The 27264-nt window shown below is 37.8% G+C and overlaps 1 protein-coding gene across 4 annotated transcripts; it reads right to left on the reverse strand.

The window, feature by feature from the left end:
• Positions 1-46: 46 nt before the first annotated feature.
• On the reverse strand, positions 47-25416 carry si:dkeyp-115e12.6 (centromere protein F). 4 transcript variants are annotated; one of them, XM_067518143.1, is made up of 18 exons: positions 25184-25416; positions 22501-22677; positions 22013-22209; positions 21575-21678; positions 21409-21470; positions 20479-20713; positions 18341-18513; positions 17583-17708; positions 17270-17398; positions 13900-14022; positions 13255-13390; positions 11253-12736; positions 10032-10838; positions 9556-9884; positions 9299-9398; positions 8231-8825; positions 3097-3225; positions 47-2473 (listed from the first exon to the last, which is right to left on the reverse strand). In XM_067518143.1, exons 2-17 carry the CDS (start codon positions 22660-22662, stop codon positions 3110-3112), a joined length of 4878 nt encoding a protein of 1625 aa, XP_067374244.1. In that variant the 5' UTR covers positions 22663-22677; positions 25184-25416; the 3' UTR covers positions 47-2473; positions 3097-3109. The 4 variants fall into 4 exon arrangements, with proteins under 4 accessions (XP_067374244.1, XP_067374246.1, XP_067374243.1 ...); XM_067518145.1 differs by having other exon boundaries at positions 8231-8762; positions 20476-20713; XM_067518142.1 differs by having other exon boundaries at positions 20476-20713.
• Positions 25417-27264: the final 1848 nt, after the last annotated feature.

The raw sequence follows: 27264 nt of genomic DNA on the forward strand, positions 1-27264 counted from the left end.
ACAGACTCAAAGGCGCGCAGGGATTAATGAATCCAAGAGACAACACTTAAATTAAGAACAAGCCTTTTATTCTAGCTGAAAACACAAAACAGATACATTCACATCAAAGTGTCCAAAATAAGGCAACAAGATACACAGTGAGCTTCTCAGGCCACAGTCTGATTGTCACACCTCCCTGCCAGAAAACTACAGATCCCAGAGGTATGAAGGCACCTCAGGGGAAGGTATGGTGTCGTGTTGGTATCAACATGGCAGGTAAATGGCAAAGTCATTGAGTGAAGGCAGAAAAATTCCACTCTGTTCTGACAGAGTCAACAAACCAAAACAGAGAGAGAAAACAACTTTAAATAAAATGTAATACTAAAAAATAAATATAAATAAATCACTCCACAATTTTAACAAAAGTGTCTCAAAGCTTTATCTTACATAATCTCAAACATCACCAAAACCTGGCATAAGGTTTTATTAAGGATAGGCTCACATTTTTCCTTTAAACAGCACTCAGACTCATATGCATATTGAAAGAATAAATTTCATTGTGGTTGTGTTCACACTAACCACAAAGAAAAACTATTCTAAAAGCCCTGCTGTATTTCTTAAACTTGTATTCAGCCGTTTGAATTATGTACAAAGTTAAAGTTTGCTTTAGTATTTAATTCCCTCTTTACTTTACTGAGTTGCAGAGGAAGAAAAGAAAACACTGCTCAGAGAAACAGGTAGAGACAATTTTGCATCAATAACTCCGAACGATGTCCACTTGATTTGGGCCAGTCACAGCAGGCTATAAATCGACAAAATGTGCATTGTATAACGATGATCATGTAGATTCTACTGTGATCAATAGGGTTGCGATTAATAAATTCAACTCCAAGAGGTAAGTAAACCTATGCAAAAGTTTGACCCAAAATGTCTGTGATAAACAAGCAGTCTTCTTGCTATTGATCCCCAACAGGTGAGCATGCTGTACTGCACGGTGAAGAGGCTCTGCTTTAAGGGCAGGGCACCCAGGGTCGTGGGTATGTCACCAGTTGGAATGTTCAGTATTGCACCCATGATGCTCACAAAGGTTAGTTATCAGTTAGTTAACAGTCTACTCTCTAGCCCTCGGAGTATAGTCACTCGACCATCTAACAAATGCTTCTCAGACAAATGCAGATTAATTAAACTTAATTACACGTGTCTACACTTTTTGGTGTAACCAGGCCTGAAATGTGTTTCTGCACAGAACAAGGACTGTGGATTTTGCCTTCATTACAAAATCTCTTTGCAGCCAGTGTGAACAGGAAAGACAACTGCAACAACCAGTGGCCCCTTTAATAAAAGTATCAATGGGCTTTTTAAAACATAAGCTTTAAACATAAGCTTTAACAAAAGCTTTGAACCTATCTGTTAACTACTCAATCAAACCTTTTAAGCAAAAAAACAAAAAAAAACCCACACACACACAAAAAAAAAGGAATTCCACAAATTCAACAGATCTAAAAAAAATCTACATACATGTTGGTTACTGTTGTATAAGGCACAGGAATTTTAAGGAATTTATTAATGTAGCCAATCAAATTATACTATAAAAATTTTATCTGTAGGCCTCACTAACAAAATAAAGTAAATAGAAATTTTGGGTCCAACTCAGTCCAACACTACTAGTTTATTAGCATAAAACAAAGAAGCAAAGTAAAAGCAGGAGAGAGCGAGAGAGAGAGAGAGACAGAAAGAGAGAGAGTGAGAGGGCAAGCGAAAAAGAGCGAGACGTGTGTATCACCATACATGGAGCGGAAACACTAGTTACACTCATAGTCATAGATATGCTCGCCCCCCTCTCTCTCCCCCCCCCCCCCCCCCACACACACACACACACCAAGATGAGGATGCACATGTTATGCACAGCTAATGTCACACATGCTCACTCACTATGCCCTAACTCAGTTTATAAAGACCTAGGCTCCACTAAAACACATTCATGTATCCATAAGTTAGGCATTTCAAGAATTAAAAAGAGCAAAAAATATTTATCAAATTTTCACAACATGCATCTCTGGTCTTCACCCTATTTCAAAACAAATAAAAACATCTTGACAAGTGCTTGTTGAGAAAACCCATCAATTAGGCACTGTGTGATTCAAACAAGCGCAAGGCTACATGTTAAATCAGAGCTACTAAAGCCTACAGTACTAGAACTACAATCCCTTTGAAACAGTGGTTATTAACGTCAAGGAACATCAACAAACATCACAAAATCTCAACCTCTGCATCTAAATATACAGGTGGGTGTAAAGTCACTACATTGTGATGGGCAACAAAGTCTCCACACAGTAATTAGAGGATAAACTAGTGTCCATTAAGGCATTTTATATGCACAACGGTGATGTTTTTTCTGCCAGTCCAGGGCCATTAGTGGAGTGTCCTGGTGGTTGGAGTCGGGCATCACGTAGGTTTATTGGTAAATCAGAGCGATCAGTTCCTTCTTCAAGATCTGGAGACAACCAGCATGCAAACATGTGCAAATAAAATAAAAATCTATAGTTGGGATATAGTTAAAAAATAATAAAATAAAAATAAAAAACTCTCTTCCAATTACAAATTAAATTCGTAATTTCATGTTTTCCAGGAACTCTGTGGAAACAAGGTTGTTGTCCCAAAAGATAAGTTTGGTGTATTCAATAATTATTTTTTGCACTTGATGACTTGTTTCTTGATTATCATACATATGGGCACTAGGGCTACAACTGTATACAATTGTATTGTTTTTAATTTTGGGTTAATTATTTGTCAGAACTAAATGTCTACATTTAAGGTTTGACTGAATCTGTAAAAAAAAAAAAAAAAAAAAAAAAAAAAGCCAGACTCTTGTCTGAATGCTTATTGGCATATATAACTCTGTTATACTGCTAATACGGAGGATGGAAAAGTGAAATAAACACAACTAGTTACCATTATGGGAAGAGAGCTTATTAGTCTCCAAAGTGTTGTTTAGGCCCAAATATGTTAAAGTGTTCATTTGTTTGTCTACATCAACTTTTTCTTTGTTTTTCAAACATTAGATGATATCTACAGTGTATTTCAGTATTTGCAGGATTTAAAGAGTCTAGATGTTACCTGCGGCAGTTTATTAATCAGTCTCCTCCTGTCCTGGGTCTTTCTGAGGAACAGGTAGGCCAGTTGTTCCTAACAATCCTCTTCTAACAATGTAGGGACATGAAGGACCACTGGGGATGTCTGCAAAACCTGTTTGATGGGAAGAGGGGTAGACAGAGAAACAAATAAAGACTAGAAAAGGCAATTTCCAAGGAAATTACGTGGGAGAGCTGTTAAGTCGCCCGGTAGAGGCCGACCGCTCAGAAGCGGCTGAGAGCAGAGGCGTTTGTACGTTCAAAGCCGCAAACGCTGAAGAGAGATAAATACAAACAAAAAGAGAAAGAAGAAGATGACAAGAAAAGGAAAAAATCCAAAATCCCAGGAAAAGTTGAATTAAGAAAAGAAAAAAGTAGAAAGTAACAATGGAGGAAGTAAATAAGTAAAAAGTTGATATTTAAAGTGTAAAGAAGCAGAAAAAGAAGCAAAGTAAAAAGTTGCTATTGAAAGTGTAAAGAAAAAAGTAAGAAGTGAAAAAGCAACAACTTGATTAACAAAAGTGGAAAGAAGTAGTAAGAAACAAAGGAAAAGGTAAATATTCCCAAAGTTAAAAGAAACAAAGAAAGAAGCAAAGTAAAAAAGTTGCTATTAAAAGTGTAAAGGAAGAAGTGAAAAAGCAACAACTTGATTAACAAAAGTGGAAAGAAGTAGTAAGAAACAAAGGAAAAGGTAAATATTCCCAAAGTTAAAAGAAACAAAAAAAAGAAGCAAAGTAAAAAAGTTGCTATTAAAGTGTAAAGAAAAAAGCTAGAAGTAACTAATTAGAAATGAAAGAACCATTTTAATGCTGAAAAACTGTTGAAAAAAAAAAAAAGTTGAAAAGAGCTTTTAATTTGAAAGTGTGTTTCCTGTCTGTGTCTGCGTGGTAGTTTGTGTGTCCACTGTAGGGAGACTTCAAAACAAACTCATTTTAGCATTTAAATGCTAAATAATTAAAATAAGAATGATAAAAGGCTTTTATTTTGAAAGTGTGTTTCCTGTCTGTGGGTGTGTGTGTAGGGAAACTTCACCACAAAGTCATTTTAGCATTTAAATGCTAAAAAGTGGATAAAATATTATGAAAGGCTTTTATTTTGAAAGTGTGTTTCCTATCTGTGAGGGTGTGTGTGTAGGGAAACTTCACCACAAAGTCATTTTAGCATTTAAATGCTAAAAAGTGGATAACATATTATGAAAGGCTTTTATTTTGAAAGGGTATTTCCTGTCTGTGAGGGTGTGTGTCTGTGTGTGTCTCCACTGTGTATGTTGAGGGAGAAAAACTCAGGTAAAGTGTGTGGACACAGCTCTGAGGCTGATTACATGACGTCATGCAGCTGTGTCCGTTACCATGACAATGACTGCTGCCCGCTGCCTGCCTGCTGAGTCATGTGAGCCAAATGCAAAGGCAGGCTGGAAAAGTGCTGAGACTATGCCTCCCAAAATGCTCAAAATATGAAAAAGTATTAGTCCTATCGAAACAATTCAAAAACTGTGAGTGACAAAAGGCTTCAATGAACACACTGATGTACTTTATTTGAAGATACTCCATAAAATGAAGGCGTGGTGGCGATTTTAAAACAGCCCCCCGTTTGTGATTTGAGGAGAATTTAAGAACCTCTGTTATAATGGGCTCCAATGGGAGTTTCAGACGGCACTCTCTCTGCTTCTGGACTCTTGGAGAAAGAACCGTCAGTCCTGTCACTATGAGAGTTATATTTACTGAAAGAAGACAAAAATACCTACATTCTGATGTATAGTTTGTGTATGTAAGATTAAAGTTGATTGAAGGAAAGAAGGAAAAGAAGGAAAAAAGTTGCTAAAAGTGGAAGCTGAAAAGTTAGAGTGCGTGTGATGTCACCCACTCTAGCTGCTCCAACATTCCGCAATACACACTAATGGAAAAGTTGAAAAAGCTCCAAAAGTTGCCTAAAACTAAAACTGCGATTATTCAAAAAGTATAAAAGATAGAAAGAAGCTGATCCACCCAGAAAAAGTTGAAAGGGACTAGACCCGTATAAACTTTAAATGAAGTTTCTACTCCAAAGTATGACGACACAAGAGGCAGATGAAAAGTGGCAAGTTGAAGGGAAATTTTAAGTGCCTTCCATTCATTTTCTATGGGAAAAAAAGTTCATAAAAAGTGAAATATAATAAAAAGTATAAAAGTTATTAATGAGAAAAGTAATACCACCCCTTTCCTAAAAGGGACCTACGTTTAGGAAGTGGAACGAAGTTTCTACGACAAACCGTCTAGGACTAGATAGCGACCGAAAAACGGGCTATAATAATAATAATAATAATAATAATAATAACTAGAAAAGGCAATTTCCAAGGAAATTACGTGGGAGAGCTGTTAAGTCGCCCGGTAGAGGCCGACCGCTCAGAAGCTGCTGAGAGCAGAGGCGTTTGCACGTTCAAAGCCGCAAACGCTGAAGAGAGATAAATACGAACAAAAAGAGAAAGAAAGAAGATGACAATAAAAGGAAAAAATCCAAAATCCCAAGAAAAGTTGAATTCAGAAAAGAAAAAAAAAGTAGAAAGTAACAATGGAGGAAGTAAATAAGTAAAAAGTTGATATTTAAAGTGTAACGAAACAGAAAAAGAAGCAAAGTAAAAAGTTGCTATTGAAAGTGTAAAGAAAAAAGTAAGAAGTGAAAAAGCAACAACTTGATTAACAAAAGTTGAAAGAAGTAGTAAGAAACAAAGGAAAAGGTAAATATTCCCAAAGTTAAAAGAAACAAAGAAAGAAGCAAAGTAAAAAAGTTGCTATTAAAAGTGTAAAGGAAGAAGTGAAAAAGCAACAACTTGATTAACAAAAGTGGAAAGAAGTAGTAAGAAACAAAGGAAAAGGTAAATATTCCCAAAGTTAAAAGAAACAAAAAAAGAAGCAAAGTAAAAAAGTTGCTATTAAAGTGTAAAGAAAAAAGCTAGAAGTAACTACTTAGAAATGAAGGAACCATTTTAATGCTGAAAAACTGTTGAGAAAAAAAAGTTGAAAAGAGCTTTTAATTTGAAAGTGTGTTTCCTGTCTGTGTCTGTGTGGTAGTTTGTGTGTCCACTGTAGGGAGACTTCAAAACAAACTCATTTTAGCATTTAAATGCTAAATAATTAAAATAAGAATGATAAAAGGCTTTTATTTTGAAAGTGTGTTTCCTGTCTGTGAGGGTGTGTGTGTGTAGGGAAACTTCACCACAAAGTCATTTTAGCATTTAAATGCTAAAAAGTGGATAAAATATTATGAAAGGCTTTTATTTTGAAAGTGTGTTTCCTATCTGTGAGGGTGTGTGTGTAGGGAAACTTCACCACAAAGTCATTTTAGCATTTAAATGCTAAAAAGTGGATAAAATATTATGAAAGGCTTTTATTTTGAAAGGGTATTTCCTGTCTGTGAGGGTGTGTGTCTGTGTGTGTCTCCACTGTGTATGTTGAGGGAGAAAAACTCAGGTAAAGTGTGTGGACACAGTTCTGAGGCTGATTACATGACGTCATGCAGCTGTGTCCGTTACCATGACAATGACTGCTGCCTGCCTGCTGAGTCATGTGAGCCAAATGCAAAGGCAGGCTGGAAAAGTACTGAGACTATGCCTCGCAAAATGCTCAAAATATGAAAAAGTATTAGTCCTATCGAAACAATTCAAAAACTGTGAGTGACAAAAGGCTTCAATGAACACACTGATGTACTTTATTTGAATATACTCCATAAAATGAAGGCGTGGTGGCAATTTGAAAACAGCCCCCCGTTTGTGATTTGAGGAGAATTTAAGAACCTCTGTTATAATGGGCTCCAATGGGAGTTTCAGACGGCACTCTCTCCGCTTCTGGACTCTTGGAGAAAGAACCGTCAGTCCTGTCACTATGAGAGTTATATTTACTGAAAGAAGACAAAAATACCTACATTCTGATGTATAGTTTGTTTATGTAAGATTAAAGTTGATTGAAGGAAAGAAGGAAAAGAAGGAAAAAAGTTGCTAAAAGTGGAAGCTGAAAAGTTAGAGTGCGTGTGATGTCACCCACTCTAGCTGCTCCAACATTCCGCAATACACACTAATGGAAAAGTTGAAAAAGCTCCAAAAGTTGCCTAAAACTAAAACTGCGATTATTCAAAAAGTATAAAAGATACAAAGAAGCTGATCCACCCAGAAAAAGTTGAAAGGATCTAGACCCGTATAAAGTTTAAATGAAGTTTCTACTCCAAAGTATGATGACACAAGAGGCAGATGAAAAGTGGCAAGTTGAAGGGAAGTTTTAAGTGGCTTCCATTCATTTTCAATGGGAAAAAAAGTTGATAAAAAGTGAAATATAATAAAAAGTATAAAAGTTATTAATAAGAAAAGTAATAGCATAGATCTCCTAAAAGAGACCTACGTTTAGGAAGTGGAACGAAGTTTCTACGACAAACCGTCTAGGAGGAGATAGTGACCGAAAAACGGCGAAATAATAATAATAATAAAGAAAAGGATCTCATAAGTGTGAGAGCTGTGCTTACAGCTCTCCCACTAATGAGAGCTGTGCTTACAGCTCTCCCACTAATAATAATAAAGAAAAGGATCTCAATAGTGTGAGAGCTGTGCTTACAGCTCTCCCACTAATGAGAGCTGTGCTTACAGCTCTCCCACTAATAATAAAGAAAAGGATCTCAATAGTGTGAGAGCTGTGCTTACAGCTCTCCCACTAATTATCGGACAACAGATGAAGAGCAGGAAATGAAGGGAGAACAGAAGAGGAAGATAATACTAAATTCCTCTGATTTTTTGCTTTTTCCACATCTGAAGGAACAGGCAAAACAGCCAAAAACTCTTCAAAAAAGGACATAAAGTACAAGTTAAAATATTTAAACAATGCAATGTCATGCAGCCAGGACTGAGATAAGTTAAGGTTTAGAATAGTAGTACCAAAACTTCAAAGAGGGAAAAACTACTAGTCCTATTGTAAAAACCTTTAGCCATCAGATGAGCTAGACTGTTCATGTGGGTGTGGTGTTTCATTTCACTGAAAATGTGGGAATAAACACCCAATGTGAAAAGATTCTGTATTCATTCTGTATTTTAAGCAATTTTGCACAAATCTAAAAATATTAAAGCCCACATGTCAGTGCACTTTTCCAGCTAACAAATTTACCTTTCATGACAACTTCTGGCAGTCCGTAGGGTTCATACTCCGTGTCGTCAAAGGCTGCTGACAACTGCGTCCTGCTACGCCGGATTCTCTCGGCCAGACGAGCTGGGTCGGCCAGGATAGGGAAAGCACCTGCAAACAACAATCTCTCTCCTGAGTCTGCAGTTTCAGTGAGGGGCACATGAGAGACAACAGGGGAATCAATTAATTCTTCATCTTTTCCCTCTTCCTCAGTCTGTGTGGATGCACAGTGGAGTCCAGAGGCTGCTGGAGCACTGCAGGGAAACAAACTGCCCTCTGTTTGACTGCTGACACTTCTCATTTTGGTGTTGAAAACTATGTCTGAAGAACCATTGGTTGTGTATATGTCATTGGTTTGTGAAGGAGCCTTTTGTTTGGCTTCAGGATTTCCAGTGTGAATCTCTGTTGGTTTGGTTTTATTTAATCCTAAGACTTTATAAAGATCTTGAGTAATTTGTTGACTTATGTTGTCTGACGCCATCTGGATGAGATCAATATCTGTCCTCTCTTCGCCCTGTGTTGGACAGATATTTGTCTGTTCAATTAACACGATTCCCTTGTTTTCTTTTTCAGATTCCTGCATCAACAAACAAAATACATTAATTAAAGCCCTAACTCTTAATATGTGAACAAAACTGAAAATTTTATTCTGATGTAAAAATACTTTATACATACTTTATGAATTGTATGAATACATTTTGCAGTTCCTGCACAGATTTAGAACTATTGAGAAAATAGGCATAGTGCTATAAAAACTAATTAAATTTCATTTTTAAAGATTCAGTCATAATGTTGAATGTGCATTTGGCTTACTGTGCACAGATTACAAGATTATGTTACACTAGCAATGCTACAGAATCCTTTAGTTTTAAGTGTAACAAGTCCATCTATATCTTTCTATAATTTGCAGCAAATTTCCAAACTTGCTGGAATTCTTAGTTAACTACAGCTATGTAGCTACTATAGAGTGTCTGATAAAAAAGTGTAGTTATCCTTCATTAACAAGAGCCGAATACAAATGTAGTAGTTTGACATGGAAAACAAAAACACCTTGTCGAGACGGGCACTTTCCTGATTGTAGTCTTGAGGTGCAGACATCTTTTTAAAAGGATGGAGACTCTTTGGTTCAGGAAGGCTGCTGTGCTGCAGTCTAGTGTAAAACAATTACAATGATTCCAAGCACACAAGATGACAGACAACAAAAGCCTTTAAAAATAAATGCCTATAAACAAAATCTCCGTATATGCACCAATATTTTTAAAATATATTAGTTGTTACAACAATAACACATCTCTAGTCTTAGTTACCTAGAGAACAACATGCGGCCCTGCAGTTTGTTGGAGGAGCAGGAGAGGAATAAACCATCTTCTCTGATGACAGTCACATTACCAGGGCTCCCGTGGTGACCTAGCATCTGCGTGTCAGCTTGATTCGTCATTTGTTTATCCGTGTGCTGCTGGTTTGGCTCTGTTATTGCAGAAATTTGGGCTTGACTATCAGACTGTTTATCAGTGTTGGGATGGACCTTGTCAAATGTTGGAGCTGGCTGAGATGCCAGTCTCCACACCACAAGCTCATCTGCCTGCTGCTGGGTCTGCTTAGTGAGAGCCTGTACCTTCATCTGCAGTGCCACCACCTGGACAGCAGTAAAAGGACAATACAGAGTAAAAGACAATGGTCCTTTCAAATCAAACCCACTTACAAACATAAGTAATATACATATTAGCATTTATACAGTTACTTGGAATATGGAACACTTTTCTGTTAAACACATTGTCATTACCTGTTGCTCGAGGTGGCTGATCTGAAGCTGAGACATTTCCTCCTGTTCCTCTTTAGCCTGTGTTGTTTTATTGTCTTCCTTTTCTTCATCGTCCATCCTCAACTTATGCTCTAGTAGGGACTCCTGTCCCTCAGCCGATATGTTATTCATGAAACAGGACAAAGCAGCATTTCCTGTGTTTTGAATGAGCCTGACTGGGACCTCTTGATTTTGACTGTCAATCTGTAATGACGATTTGCTGATGTCTGAGGCATCCAAGGTCTCAATTCTTTGTTTCAGGAGATGATTCTCTTGCCGGAGAACAAGCAGCTCTGCAACTACACCTGCTGTTCCTCCATATTGACTCCACTCAGTCTCTCCCGTTGCACAAACAGAAACATGATCACTTTGAATTTTGTCTGAAACTGCTGTGCCTGAGACCTGTTCCCCTAGCGATAGTGCTTCATTCTCTTCTTTACTGTTAACAGATGTTTGTGTTTCAGCATCAGATGCCAGAATCTTTGGTTGTACCAAGGTGCCCACACACTCCTTTTCCTGGTTTGGCTGAGGCCCTGCGATCTCCACCCTCTGTGTCCCTCCTTTATGTGCTCCATCATCCTCCTCTTTGGCATGTATTTCATCAGTTGTTTTTCTCTCTTCTTGCTTTCTTTTGGCCCTAAGTTCATCCAGCTCTTGCTTGTAGTGCTGCAGTTCCTCTCCCTGGCAGAGGAGGGCACTATCCCTCTCTTGCAGTTCAGCCAGAAGGCCTGAGATGTGCTGGCTCTGCTTTTCAAAAGCCATTGTGAGCTGCTGGGTCTGACGTGTCACCTGAGAAGAAAGTGAAGAAAGGAAGACAGAATATTAAACAGGTGACATTAATTATATAATTATTTATTCAGCATAGCACAGTAAAGTCTCATCAGATCATATGTGGTATAAACGTGATCATGATGACAGCAGTGACAACAAATAATGATAGCAGCTTTGTTGGCACTATTCTACGTGATGTGTACCTCTTTATTTCTATTGTTGTTTTTTTAATATAAAAATATCTAGAAAAACGATACAATATTCTCCCACATCACAACATGTGGACCTAAACTACACATTTTATATTTAACCATAATTATATTTGTGGCATGACTTTTCATAATGTCTTAAGATTCAATTTTGTATCTTATTAATAGAAACTATTTTACAGAAGCTGGACAAACGTTGTGTACTAACAACAAGACTATGTACCTGGCTCTGCAGGGCCTTCAATTTAACCTGGTACTGGTTAGCACGCTCTGTCTCCTTTGCATTTTCCTTTTGCAGATGATCCACCTCTGCTGCCAAGTCTGAGGGATCAAGCCCACCTTCGTGGAGCTTTTGTCTTTTGTCCCTGGGGGAAGAGGTCATGCAATCTATTTGCCCTTCACATGTCAGAGTAGAGGACTCAGTATCTGTCACTGTTTGGTCTTCCTGGGTGAGATCTGCTGTTGCCTGAGACACAAGAATGTTGCGTTGGTTGGTGGATTGACAGAGAAGCAGGTGCTGCTCTGGCGAAGGGAGGCGCATGTTGTCGCAGTGAATGATGTTGGAGTTGAGCTCATCATCACGGAGAGTTAGGTAGGTCACTGGACTGTTAGCAACTGAGACTTTGTGGTCATCTATTAAGTCTTCTTTTCTGCCGCGCTTTACTTCCTCAAATTCAGCTTTAAGTTCAGCCACTTTTATGCTTAGCTCCTTGTTTAGATCTGTGTTTTTGTTGGCTAATTTGTACTTCCCCTCTTCACCTGTCTTTCTTTCTTTCCGTTCTAAAGCGAGCTGGGCTGTCACCTCTGCTAATTGCTTCTTCAGCTGGATATTAAGTTCCACTATTTCACTCTCTCTGTCTTCTAGTACTTCATGTTTTTCATCCTCCCGCTCCTCTCTCCTTTTGTCTTCGCTTTCCTCCCTGGTTCTCTTTATCTCAGCCTGCAAAGCAGCCATAGCCTTCCTCAACCGTTCTATCTCAGCCCTCTCACTCTCCAGCTGTACCCTCCATTCTTTGTCCTGCTCCTCTATCTCAACAGCCTGGGCAGCAATTTTACGGCTGAGCTGTTTAAGCCGGGTCCTGGCTTCTGCTTCTGCCCGTCGTTGTGTTTCCAGGTCCTCAAGACGTTTCTGGAGCTCTTCTCGCAAATCATGTAGGTCTGAATGCAGCATGGCATTCTCATTCTTAAGATGTTCCAAAGTCTTGATCTGCTTTGACATGATTGTAGGTGTGTTTTTAGTAGAAAGCATCACACCGCGTGTGTTATCATCCACAGAGGTGTTAGTGTCCATACCAGCTGAAGAGTACAAGGAAGGAGAGATTATGTCATCAAATGTGGAGTGCTTGCTTGTCCCATAGCTGTCACACTCTATTGCCTCATTTCTACTCTTGTTTTCAACCTCATTACTTTTTCCACTGTGTCCTCCCTTTTGTAAACTCTCAGAGTCTGGAGAGATAAGGCCAATGATGTGTTCAGAGTCAATGCCCTCTCCAGGCTCTCTATCAGTGGAATAAGATGGTAAAATCTCTACCCTTCTCTCATCCGCAGTATCATCCTCTTCCCCTTTTAACCCAGCTTGGGTGGCAGTAGTGGGCCTCTTCGTGTGTCTTGACGTTGGAGAATGAAGAGAGTACGAAGGTTGAGGGGAGAAACTCTGTTCAATAGGGCAATACTGGACAGGCTGTAGAGGTGGTGTGGCTTTTCGCTCTGAAGTGAAAGATAAATAAATAAAATTTAAAAAAAAGATGCAGAACAGCAGATTTTTAAAACTTAACAGCTCATGGAATTAGAAATAACAGAGAATGTGAATTACAAGAATGCTTAATATTATTTTCTTTTGAGCGACACCAACTGGCAGGGGATAGTTGTGGAATAAGAGAGTTCTGCATTAGGGAGACATTAACATAGCATGTACTGTACCACATAAATTAATATTAAACCCCTAGTAATTAGTGCCAAAGCTCCTTATGTCTATAATTTATTTACTTTATTTTTTTTTTTTTAATTAATCAACAAGACACAAAACACTGAATTCCTACCATTACTGAACTCTGGCCTGTGCCTCATGAGGAGAGAGGACAGAGAATAGAAAATATCTTCACGAGAACTCTAGTTCATAACCTATTATCTAGATTAGATTATTATTAATAAACTGCCCTTGACAGATAAATAATATACATATAAACTTATTTGTCTTCTCTCCCAACCCCCAGCTCATTTCTTACTCTGCAGTTCCATTAGGAGACGAAGGGCATCGGCTCGCTCTTCTGCCAGCCTCTTCCCCTCCTCTTCCAGGACTCGCTCCTTCTTCCTGCTCTGCTCTAAATTCAGTGCCACACCCTCTGCTTCACGCAACGCTTCCTAATGTAAGGGTAAAAAACAAAACAAAAAACAAATGAGGTTGATTGAGCACATTTAAATTCTCCACCATGAGAGTTTAAGTCAAGAAAAACCTTGACCTAAACACCCTTTTCTTTCCTCAAACTTAAAATCTTGGCCAGGACCTTCAGGTAAGGAAAAACTGTCTTACCTTTGTATTAAGAGCAATATATCAACAACACAGTGTCATGATATTGACAACATAACAAAACACACAACAAATAAGGCAGCATTCGTGTGGATGACAAAAGTTAGCATACATGTAATATATGCACATATGTATTACCACCTTCATTAAAACATAACAATGCAGCTGCGTGATTGAAGATGCCCCAATTTACTAATGTCTAAATCTTAGACTGACATATGGCACACAGACATGTTTAAATAAGTATGGGATGCAATGTACATCTTCTGCTTAGCTAATGGATAACTGACACATGCAGACCCCACATCACTCAACTAAGGACCATAAGTAGCATGTGTGTTACCGTGAGTCTGGCTTGTGTTTGTGCTTCTTTCTTCAGGGTCTCCTGTAGCTGTCCCTCTGTCCACTTCAGCTTTTCTTTCAAAGTGCTCACTTCTTTGTCTACCGCCTGTTTCTGTAGAGACAACTGAAAGAGGATAATTGGATTAAGCAGCTGCTATATTACTAAATTTTAAAAGAACTTGATGTAAATGATGTGAGCAGAAAAGGAGAGAGGTAAAAACAACAAACAAGCAATAAAGAGAAATGAACGGCTGTTGTTGCGAGTGCAGAATCAGGACTAGATAAGGGAACAGGAAGCAGGAGAGCAATCAGTGATCAATACAGAGCATATGCTGTATCTAATGTATTGTCTACCTCTCTAGGGAAACAAACTTAAAAGCTGACTGGCTTCCCACCAACGCCCATATAAGATTGTGCACATTATGTCATGTACTAATACACACAATCAGTATGTACATCGCATTACTGTAAAGTATTGTACAACATACAGTTCTGTGAAAAAGTATTTGGCTGCTTCCGGATCTCTTTGTCACACATAAATGATTAGATCATCAAATTGAACATAACACAAACATAACCCCAGTAAATAGAAACTGCAGTTTTTCAACAATTATTTCATTTACAGAGTAAAAAAAAAAAACTGTTCAACCCTGCTTGGCTCCTATGTAAAAACGTAATTGCCACCTAAAGCTAATAACTGGTTGTGTCATCCTTGGCGGCAACAATTGCAATCATGCATTTGCTATAAAAAGCAATGAGTCACATGGCTGTGGAGAATTTGTTGGACCACTCTTTGCAGAATTATTTTAGTTCAGCAACATTTGAGGGTTTCTCAGCATGGACGGCCTGTTAAAGGTCATGTCACAGCCTCTCAATTGGATTAAATCCAGAGTTTGAATAGGTCACTCCAAAACCTAATTTTCTTTTTTTTTGACGTTTGATGATGGGTTTTAGATCATTGTCCTTCTGCATAACCCAAGTGCACTTGAGGTCACAAAGCTGCAAAGCGGCCCCAGAACATCAGACTACCACCATGTTTGACTGTTGGTATGATGTTCTTTTTATGAAATGCTGTGTTAGTTATATGCCAGATGTACCGGGACACACACCATCAAAGAAAGTTCAGCTTTTGTCTCATCATCCACAGAATATTTTCCCAAAGGTGTATTTGAAAAATGTGAGCAGAGCCATTGTGTTCTTTTTGGTTAGTCTCTTTGTTATTGGTGGATCATGAATCCCGACCTTAACTGAGGCAAGTGTGGCCTGCAGTTCTTTAGATGTTGTTCTGGGTTCTTTTATGAGCTCCTTGTCGTCATTGCGCTCTTGGACTAATTTTGGTAGGCTGGCCATTTCTGGGAAGGTTCACCACTGTTCCATGTTTTCTCCATCTGTGGATAATGGCTTTCATAGTGGTTCACTGGAGTCCAAAAGCCTTAGCAATGGCTTTGTAACCCTTTCCAGACTGAGACATGTCAATTACTTTGTTTCTCATCTGTTCTTTGATTTCTTTAGATCGCAGCCTGATGATTGGCTTTTTCAGATATTTTAGGATGTTTCACTTACTAAGACAGGTTCTATTTTAATATTTTTTTATTCAACTGGTCAGGCAGTAATCAGGTCTGGGTGTGGCAAATGAAATTTAATTCAACTCTCCAAAAAATTGGGTTATTCACAGTTAATTCACCATTAAGCAATAGGGAGAGGCAGATTTTTCACATAGGGAGAGGCAGATTTGGACAGCTTCTTTCCCTTTAATAAATAACATCATAATTAAAAAACTGCACTTTATGTGTGACCAAAAAAAAAAAAAAAAAAATTCACAGCACTGTCACTAATCCAACAAATGATTTGCTTCCTGCTTTACTGCCTTCAGCCTTCACCTTCATTAGATTTGAATCGTGTGCTGATTTCATTCCAAACAGTACAGTGTACATAACACAGTGTGAAGGGTGGTAATCCATAATGGGGAAAAAAGTTACATTAATACGAATTAAATATATTAATTTAAACAATATTCCCATCCCAAGCTGTGCAGTGCTGGTCCAAGCTAGCAACCCTCCCAAGATGAAACTGCCAAATCAACATGCGGACAATGATCTGCTGTGGCTACACTAAACTGACAGGATAAGCCGAAAGGAGGGAGAGGGAGGGAGGGAGAGAGGGAGAGGGGGAGAGAGAGAGAGAGAGAGAGAGAGAGAGAGAGAGAGAGAGAGAGAGAGATGAGACAAAAGTAATTTACATGTCATATCAACAAATCCCTTTCAGTCACATCAGTCCTCTCTTGGAGATTGAAGACATTGGATTGAACTACTTTTTAGGAGAATTTATGCTAATGATTATGGCTGTAATAATCTGCAGTTTAACAACTCTTTTATCTGCCAATTTTTTGCATTCAAATATCTAAAACCAAATATTTACAATTCCAAACAAAAGTCCAGACAAAAATTTTATAAAGAGGTGTAAACTGGTAACACAGCTCACTGTGTGTAGCTGATGTTAATTAATTTAACACAAAGTCTGCCTCTATTGCATGTTTACTCTTGTGTTGCCTTATCAGATACAACAAGATAACGTGTGGTTTATAAAGAGCTTACAGTATTGGTTAAAAGGACAATGTAAATGCTCACTGTTGAGAAATGTTACACTATATCTAAAAGTGTAGGAATGAAGGTCAAAAAGTTTCGGCCGAGATTAAATGTGAACTGTTGTTGTGCTGATAAAAATTAATTTCACAGCATATCTTCAAGCAAAACAATGTAAAACACCACGTCTTCAAGCACAAACACTTTCGTCCTTTCTGTATGTTCATGCAAGTTGCCCAAGTTGTCAAAAGCACACTTGTATAAAAATCTCCATCCTGCAGCCACACCTTCACACCTATAATGAGGACTTTATATCTCGCACACAATGATTTTCTTTCATGCCTTCATAACCAAAGCATTTTGTACAGTTGAACTCCAGTCACACTGCATTACCTTCATTGCTCAATCTTTCCACTGGGGAGAAACCAAGAAGTGAGCAGGGCGAAGTGAAGGGTAGAGCGGGTTGGGAGAAAACAAGGCCAGAAGAAAGTATGGCAGAATAACTGAGGTAAGTTCATGGACCTTAAGCACAAATAATTCAAGTCCCAGGAATAAGAGACAGGGAAAGGAGCTAGGATAGACAAACAAAGTTGGAAAGACAAAAGTGTGAATGGCTGCAAAAATAGAACAGACATATGAAACAAAATGTATAGATCATGCTGGTCCTACATATCCAGTGTTGCCAAATATCTGTTTTAAAGACTTTAGTTTAAGACACAGTATATGTACAGCATATGGAAATTAATGGTAGAGACTCTGTTTTTTGCATACTTATGTGCACGTGTTTACCTTGTCAGCCTGGGCCTGCAGAGCATTATGAACAGCCTGTGCTTGCTGAAGCTCCTGGCTGAGCTTGTTCACCTCCTGCTGATGCTGCTTTTCCAAACACTGTCTGTCCTTCTGAAACTCCATTAAATCCTGAAGGCAACATGCACACAAGAAGATCTAAAGTATTATATTTAACTGTAATGTGAAATTAATTTTCTAAAAATCTGACATTTTCTTGTTACCTTTACTTGTTTTTTTTCAAACATTGTTTTTTTTTCCTCTTCACCACTGATCTGATCATTGATCAAACCTACCATTCACCCATCTGTCTCACCCTCTGATGATGTTTCTCCAGCTCCTTTATGCGTTGCTGGTGTTGCAGTCGGCTGCTCTCAGAGTTCTGCCTCTGACACTTGAGCTCCTCTTGCACCTGCTTCAGCTTCTGCTCAACTCCTAATGTCTGTCATGAATACACATGAATTATGCAAAAAAAGTATTGCTTTGATGATGTCATCAATAAGATTACACATTGTCTTTGATGTTTTGCCTTTGAAGTATTTAGTCCACTGGCTTTGAAGTTTGCCTAAACTTGCCTACCAGGGTATATGAGGAATTAACATTTTGTTTCAGCTATTTCAGCAAAAACAGTGGAAGAGAAGCATTCATAGTGCATGCTTTTTCTAGTTTTTATTTGATATGTTTAAACACATTTGCTGATTTTACTTTGTTTTGGGTAACTAACATTTACAATCCAGGAAAACATTCTATAAAACACAGCACAGCATTTTGTTTTTTTTAAAACAAACAAGATAATTAATAGGAGCAGCCGCTCCCGTCTCTAGCCTGTATTATACTTTGTTTATCGAAAGGTTGGCAAAATATTCCCAACGCGTTCACCATTTTCAGAGGGGTCAAAGAGAAATCTTTTGACAGTTGAGGCAAACATCCATTTTATGACAAAAACAACAGGACTTAAGTAAATATAAAACTTTCCACTTTTCCAACACAACTGCTTGCAGTACTAGTAGTAATGTCTTAGAAGTAGTATTAGTACCACCAGTAATATCATTAGCAATACATGTGTGTTTTTACCTTTTCATTCTCCTGGGATACAGATGTGTGTGCTTTCTGCAGGCTGAGCTCCTTGGCAGCAAGCTCCTTCTTGCATTGCACCAATTCACTCTGAGTTGCCTTCAACATACTGTCCTTCACAGACAGCTCCTTCTCTAGAGTAGAGACACGACTCCACATTTCTGACAGAAACTCTGGTGGATGGACCAGACACACAGATATATCCTGGTAAATAGGGTTATTTGGAAAAAACATCACAATTAAAAAAACAGAAACCTAAGGGTGAACTAATAAAATGGACAGCATAAAAGCATGAAGTGCAGTTACGATTAGATTAAACACACTCTTGTTAAATGTATGCTGTATTATTCTCAGACTGGGTGTGTTGGACAGACTGTCCTGCAACAGCACAATAAAAATAATACACCAGACAGTTCATGGTCACTGGAGGCTAAAGGCAGTCCCAAGAGGCAGTGTACACCCTTGAATAGGTTGTCAGTCTATCTCAGGGCCAACAAACACACAGAAAAACAACCATTTACACTAACATTCACACTTATGGGCAACTTTTGAGTCACGAGTTCAGATAACATGCATGTCTTTGGACTGTGGGAGGAACGCACCCGGAGAACATGCAAACTCCATGCACAAAGGCAGCAGCTGGCAAGAAGTTTGAACTGAGGACCTTCTAGGTTTAACCTCTTTAGAACAGATTATATACAGTCGAGGCTCATAAATATTGGAATAATTGTTGGGTTGTAATTTTAAATGGGTCAAAAGGAAATACTTTTGTTTTTTACCAATTTGTTCCCAGAGTGAGCATAAATGTTAGCAGGAATTTGAGAATTGATGTGAATGAACTGACCATGCATAGTCAACAACATCAGTGCAAAACAGTTGGGGTGTTCACAAATTAGGTCAATCTATACAGACTGACTCACTGAAAACAACTGTCGTCACTCTGTTATACTTTCCAAAGCCAGGGATGAAATCAATTTTCTCTTTGTACATATGGTTTTCCTGTTCCTTTAACACTGGTACACATTTTAACTGAAGAGATGATCCGCAATATCTATTATTATTATCATGTTTACGTGACAATCTCAGTACCATGTACTGTGATATCTGTATGAGTATACATTTACAATGTAAAAGTCTTTTGCTAAGAACTTAAAGTTTTCTATTATTTTTACATTTACTACATGCACCCCTATTTCAAATCAAGGGTGAATAAAATCCTTTATGTGTGGTTTAAATCATAAGGGGAACATGAAAAAATAAATAAAAATACAGCAGCAAAAAACCTGCACAGTCAATTAGCCTAAAATAAACACCTCAGCAACCCTACTCCTTTGTGTCCCAGCTGTTAAAAAAAAGCATTTATTGTTTCACAGTGGACTGTCCCCTTCCACTTCTGACCAAACGCATGGCTAAGAGCTAAGAGAAAGAGGAGTGTTGTATCACAATTATAAAGTGAACTAAGAGCTTTAAGCCGGTTTAGAAGCAGGCAGAGGAGTCTTTAACTGAGCCGGTGATTTCTACACTGCCTCTTATGTAAGAAATGTTGTTGAGGTTATGCAGTGTACATGTGATGTAGCATGACTGCATTGCTTTACTTACAGTATACTTTGTGAAATGTTTTCCACAATATTAATGACATTTCTTGCTAAATATGTAATTTGGCTTAATCTTCCATGCCAAAGGGAGCACCTCTGTTGTGCAAACACTATTAAAAACAAGCTATGACACTCCACTAGAAGACTCCTTTATCAAATAAGATATATAAATCTAAAAAAATCTATAGCACCCAGTAGTAGGTTTCCTCTTTCAAGGAATGTTTTTAAAATAAATTAAACATAACCCTACAAATTACAAATTTTGGCTAATAATCTATAACCTACGTTATTTTCCAGAGACTGCTGGCCATCTCTCAAGCCAATATGAGACAAGCTGTGACTGAGCTTTTGTTGCTGTGGTCTCCAGACTCCAGAACAATCTTGTTATTAACATAAGGTTAGTAAACAATGTTGACTTTCATTACAGTATCTAAAAAGTGACTTATATTGACAGTGTTTTTACAGATGGATTTAAAAACCCATATCAGAACTGAACAATCAAATCTAAAACCAAGTGGACTGTTTGACATCCACACTCACCACCTGTCTCTGTTCTGGGGTCCTTCTCCCTCCGAAAATCCTCTCCGTCCAACTGTCCCTGACTGCTGACATTAGTGAGGGGTGTCTGGGGAGAAGATGGGGATCGTCTCACTGGCCTGGGGTCATCCCTTTCCCACGGAAACACAGCCAAAGGAGTGGAAAACTCTGATTGGGGTGTGCTCTTGTATTGCTGTCGTGACGATGACGTTGCGTCCATGTCCGAAAATTGGAGCCGTTGCTAAAGGAAGAAGAGAAGAAAGATAATACTGGATTTCAAACATTTATTTTACAGACAGGCTTCAGGATTCAAATTCTTTCTCTTAAATTTACTTTGTCCTTTTGTATTCATTGTATTCTGCACTTTTGTAATAAGGACTTCTTGAACATGAAAAGAAAAACAAGATAATTTACAGAATGATGTGGGGACTAATTGCTTTATCTTTCTTTTAAACACTAAACAAATGCAGTACAGTATCATGGGAGTTTAGCGGACACTTATAAAAGTTAAGTTTATGTTCGTACTGTGAACAAATCCTAAGAAATGACCAAAACAAGCAATAATTTGACCCTACTACTTTTCATGAGGTTTGCTGCATAGAAAAACATTTAGGTTTATCTGCATACTGGCTCACAGAACTCTGTGTTCCTTGGTGTTGGAGGGTAAGGTCAGTGGTTTTGAATATTTGTTATTCCCATTGCATACTATACTGGCCTTATCCTTTAAATAGGGAGACAAAAGCATTGTGCTAATTACTTAATAAATAACGACTTAGTCAGTAGAAGAAAGACAAAGTTAAAAGTAAGAAGAAATGACTTGCTGTGTAACTGACAAGAGGACAGCAAATTCCTACTAGAGAACTACAACTTAAAGCTAAAATTCACACAGGTCTTGGACTAACCCACACAGGAACAGAAGAGCATATTGGTACTTACTCGAATGTGAAGTGCCAGACCCGGTCCATCTTGCTGACCTGATCTATCCTCCTTTCTGCTCCCTGCAGGGAAAAACCATGTCCAAAACCAAACCAAAATCAATCACAAACCTTGAATTGAAACAACAGCAGTGAATAAATCAAGTGGTTTAGTGACAGGACTGTACCACTTTTTTCCCATGATGAGGCTGTAGTCCAGCAGGGTGTAGAAAACAGAGAGGTATCTGCTGACCTGCAGCTGTTCTGCAACTTCTCCAGTTCTGACTCCAGCCTGCGAAAGACACAAAAGTAAAACAGAGCTAAAGAGTTGAGTATGACCAAGAAAGTAGAGAAACAGGTAAGATTCAGTGGAAAAGTGACAACTCTTATTAAAGAGAATGAATCCAGTTTTATGCTATCTAAACATCAAACATACCCCATGTGTTGACCAGGATAAACAGTAATATATTAAGACGGGCAATTTTTACTAGTGTCCCTAAATATAACTGTGGACAGAGTTGCCACAGATTCACCGATTTTAATATGAGTTAAGTGAGTATGAAAGTACTCAAAAGAGAAAGAAAGAGAAAATTACATTTTCCAAATTGATTTCCATGGGTGCTAACCTTTTGACTTCTTTAGTGAGTCTGTCGTTGAGGGTGCGAGCAGAATCTAGTTGGCCCTCCAAAGAACATACTTGAGCCTGCTTTGTTTGAAGGTCCTGGTTCAGGCGCTCACGGCTAATCCCTGCAGCTTTGGCCTCCCCCTGAATGCTCTGGAGCTCTCTCTGCAAAGACTGAAGCTCCCCACGAACCTCATCATACTAGCCAGGAGAGGGGGAAAAAGAAAAAAAAACAAGAGAGAGATAGAAGGTACATATTTCAGAATTACAAAAACTAAAGACAACCAATGCTGCTAGGCAAACAGTTTTTATATTTGTAAATATTTTTACTTATCAAAATTTTTAACAAAGCTTGGCCTTTTCAGCTGCACTGCCATAATTTTGAATGCAGAACACTCATAATGAAATGTTCACCACTGTGTGTATTAATAATGTGTGGAAAAATGGCACCATATAAGAAGCATAAAACCACGTATCGTAATGGTTGTGTACCTTCAAAGTTTGTTTTTCATAGCTGGTATGAATGTTATCAAGCTGCAGCTGTTTCTGTTTGTTCTCTCTGGCCAGATGCTGCTGTTGGACCTGTAGTTCCTTCACTTTTTGCAGGACCCTTCCAGACAGCCCCACAGTCCAGTCTTCCTCAGCCCAGCTCATCTCTTTCTGCTAGGCCTGACAGGGTGTGAAAATGAAACCAGGAAAAATTATAAAAATAAATGAAAATTCAAATTCTATAAACAAAGATTGCTATACACAGGAAAACTCACAAAAAAGTTTATAAGAACTAGGGGTGTCAATAGTATTTGGCATACACAAGATAATGTGTCATGTCATGATCTGATAAATTCCTGCTTGACAGATCCAGAATTAAACAGTTCCTGGAGCCAAGTAAGTGCAACAAATAGCAACACACAGTCTGAAACAAAGACAAAGCACAGGTCTGTTAAGTGCATGTAATTCTTTGTCAGCCTGTGTTGTCACAAAGGATCCAATCTACACCACATCTACCTTAACATATTTTAATAATCTGTGCCTCTGGAAGTGTGTCCTGTGTTGAATATGTTATGTTGCTAATGCTTTGATTGTTCTGGGAGATGCTGGTTGTCACCGCTGGGAATCTGTGAGTCACTGTTTTCCAACACAGACCGCCTGCAATTTTCCAACAGCATTTCAAGTTGAAAGTAAATCCCTCCTCTTAAACATCTGAAATAACAGTACATGATGACATAAAAACTAAAAGTTTTTGTTCCAAATACATGACATTTCACAACTGTTTGCGTTTAATCCACAAACCGCACTTTTCTAGCATTTTGTATACACAGTGTGTGTAAACAATGCAGTTAAAATGTGAGCACTGGAATGAAGAAAAGCCTGATTGAAAATGATGGCCTGACGAAACCTGCGACATGTACTCTGAACTCAGTTTTGACATGCACTCTAGCCTCACAGCTATTAACCCTGTGATTCCAGTGAGACAGTTTTTGTCATAGCTCACACACTGTGTAATTGCATTGACCAATTTCTGTAAACAACAGAAGACTATATCAACGGCACAGAGATGTGTGTTATAGGCAAATTACATAATACAGAGAGTGGCTAGAAACACTGTACAGTACTGAGTGTGCCTGATTTCATTAGTTCATTAGTTGCATTACTGAGGACACTGGTTAGGAAGTGGCATTTGGTTAAGGGCTGCAGCTATCAATCATTTTCAGTATTAAATAATATACCAAAGGTTTTCATAGTCTATAAATCCAACAAAAAATACAGAATAGTGTCATCTTCAAATTGGTAATGTTGCCAGAATAATAAGCTACAACACTATCTCTCACCAGCAAGTGCACAATTACAAAGATAAAAACAGCAAATCTTCATATTTGAGAAGCACAGAGACATTTTAACTGTTCAAATTCTTGTCATTTATATCAGCTTTACTTTAGTTTATTTAAAAATGAAACTACATAAGACTTTATCACAGATGGAACTTTTGTTTTAACAGTCAACAACCATTTATCAAAACAGAGATTTGTCAGATGGTCACTTGACATAACCTCATGGTCTAGCGAAATGCTATGTACTAGCAACGTTTGTGTTTTTTCCTCTTCGTTGCCCTTCTCTTCTTCTATTTCCTGTTATGTCAATTTACAAATAAAAGAAATGTGGCAAACAGATAAAAAAATAGAACATAACCGATAATAAAAACAAAATAAAGAAATATTAGCAATGATTTAAGCTTTTTAATAAACAGACAAGGCAGTCTATATCGTAGACATGCCATAATATTGCATTTTAACATGGCATTGCTTAAAATGCAAATATCACGGATAATACCATAAACATTATCTAGCCTGAAGGTATAAGAATTTGAAGCTAAGAGGTTTATTTTTAGATCTGCAACATTTGCTCTTATTTGGGATATATTCGAGTCAATTGAGCATCACGTTTTATACTTTTGTAGCAAAACAAGCCCTCTGTAGTCATCATCTTGTGCGACAGGACATGGTAAATAGGGCTGTAGTTAGTATATTATTTTATAACCAAATATACTATTTTTTTTTAATTATTTGATTAGTTTACCCTCTAAAGCATTAGAAAACAGTAAAAAGTTCCTATCAAATTTTGATATGAACAGAGCCCAAGCTGATGTCTTCAAATAGCTTTGTGAACTTAACAAGTGATCTAAACACTAAAGAAATCCTTATATTTCTATGTACACCTGAAATGTCAGAGTGCATATCTTACCTTAGTTATTTATTATAGTTCAACACCACCAAGACAAATTCATTGCAAATGAAAACCTAGTGGCTTATAAATATATTTCGGGGTTCTGCTCAGTTTCACTCATCTTTGGGAAGACAAAAGAAATGACCTATCCTTTCATATTAATAATAGATGAAGCGCTAAAGAGGAGGGTCCGTGAAATGTGGATGGAGGAGGCAGAGACCCAGAGGTTGACCCTGGCCTGTGCTCAACCATCGTCTGATCACGAGGCTCAAACACAGCAACTACGGACTCTTAAAGAGGCCCACATTTGAAAGTGTGTCAATGAGGCAAGACCAGAGCACGAGCCGTTAAGACTTTTCAATCTTTTGTTAGTATTTTGGTCCATCAGCAGTCAGTGACTGACAACTAACCTAGCAGTGACGCTACAAGCTAACCACAAACCGACGCTACTTACCATTCGCTTTGGGGAATTACAAAGGGGTGTCTGCCGCCGAGCGAGGACCACTCAGAGCTGTGACATTGCTGTGATTTACATGAACAATATCCGCTCCCTTACGTTAACAGCGGGTTACCTTAAAACAGAAAAAATCAAACGCTAACTGACAGTTTCTATAAGTGCTATAAGCAGCCGCGAGCTGACAGAGAATGATACAGAAGAAGCGCGAGGACGGGCGGGGGTTAGTGACGTAACAGTCGGTTGTTTGGGGAAAGGTCCTGGCTGCGGGGTGACCCTCTGATGACCTCTAGCGACATCTTTAGCTTGTTCACGCTGGTTCACTGTGTTCGTAAGTCAGCTCCTAACTAGAAAAAAACTTTTCTTAAAAGAAAGTTTGGTTTTATGGAAATAGCTGAAAGTTTTGCTTTTGCTGAATTAGCTGGACCGAAATGTTGCTTCCTTTTATACTTGCAAACGTCAAAACCAGTTAGCCTTAAGCAAACATTTCAGAGGCAATTATTAACTCTTATTTATATTCATCATTATTATTTTTAACATTAATAGCAGCATTATTAGCATTATTATTATTATTATTATTATTATTAGTGGTAGTAGTAGTTTTTTCTCCTTTCTTCCTTTTCCTCCTTCCTGCTGCTTAACTATCACTAACAGTTGCTGTTAACCTTTTTATTTTTTTACTTTTTTCCTAAACACCATCATTATTGTCATCATTATACATACATTATGCAAATATATCTTGTTTTGTATACTTTATATTTTTGCTAATAATGTTATTTATATCATTATCATTATTATTTATATTATTAACATTATTATCATTTGTTTCTTCTTGCTATCACATGTGTCGTGTGTGTGTGTGTGGCAAAAAATTAATTGGTTATAACTACTTCCTCATTTACCTGCTGCTGTTTTTGGTTCCACACCAAGTCTTTATAATCACAAAAATCTGTAAATGTTTGTTTTTTAACTACAATAAAATTTATTTTCCAAAATGTTCTCTTTATAAAGTTTGTTGAACAAATCTCAACTACTCTTGTACATTTATGTTATCAACAACATTAAATTAATTTGTGTTTAACATACTTTTTTCCTCAGTGGAGTATTTGTACATTTTAAAGTACATTTTATAGGATATACTTTTTGGAGTAAAGAATTTGAAGTGGTACTTCTACTTATAGTGAAGTACCACTTCACTTTTTTTTAGGCATTTCTAATTTGATGACTTCAAATTAATAGCATCTCACACAAACCAATCTGTCACAGTCTCCCATAAATCCAGCAACAACATTAATTTCAATAACAGACGAGCAAATGAGGTGATGGTTAGATGAACCCTTATGAAGCTTTGAGACTTTCTATCTCTGAATCAAAACAATGGCATTTTAAGTTTTGGCACTGAAACACTGACATCTGTTGGCTTAAAAAAAATAAAAGCAGCCCTTGAAGAATGAGGCAGAGGCAAAAAAACTTTTTGTCTCACGTATGTATTAAAAGTAAAGACACCCTGTCTGCTTATATGAAATCAATAAAAAAAAATTTGCACAAGGTATTTTTTTTAAAGTAGAGTAATAGGCTTTGTTTTTCTTAAAGTTTAGATATAAAATAATTTTGGCGTTGTTAAGTACTGTATCCCCCGCAGTCACACTGTAAAACTTTAAAAACCTTGTTGTGAAGAATAAACTGATTGTCATCCAGTTTATTCACGAAAACAACCTGTATTACTCATTAAAACACATACGGTGACAAAGTGGTTAGCACTCTTGCCTCACTGCAAGAAGGTCATAGTTTCAATCCCCAAACCAGACTGTGTGGAGTATGTTCTTCCCGTACTTGTATAGGTGTCCTTCTGGTGTTTCCCCTTCTGCTAAAAACACGTGAGATAGGGACTGGGTTGGCCCATAGTGGCGGCCTGCTCTGTTTCAGTGGTTTAGGACTAACCCTCCATCTGATGCCATTTTGTTGTACATCTTGTATGTATAATGGCAAATAATAAAGCACTTTACTTTACCTTTAAAAGTTCTTACAGTACAGTGTAAATACACTAAATTTATTCAATTATTTTCAATCACTATTTTTAA

This window comes from Channa argus, chromosome 10 (genome assembly GCF_033026475.1).
Source record: "Channa argus isolate prfri chromosome 10, Channa argus male v1.0, whole genome shotgun sequence".
NCBI lineage: Eukaryota > Metazoa > Chordata > Actinopteri > Anabantiformes > Channidae > Channa > Channa argus.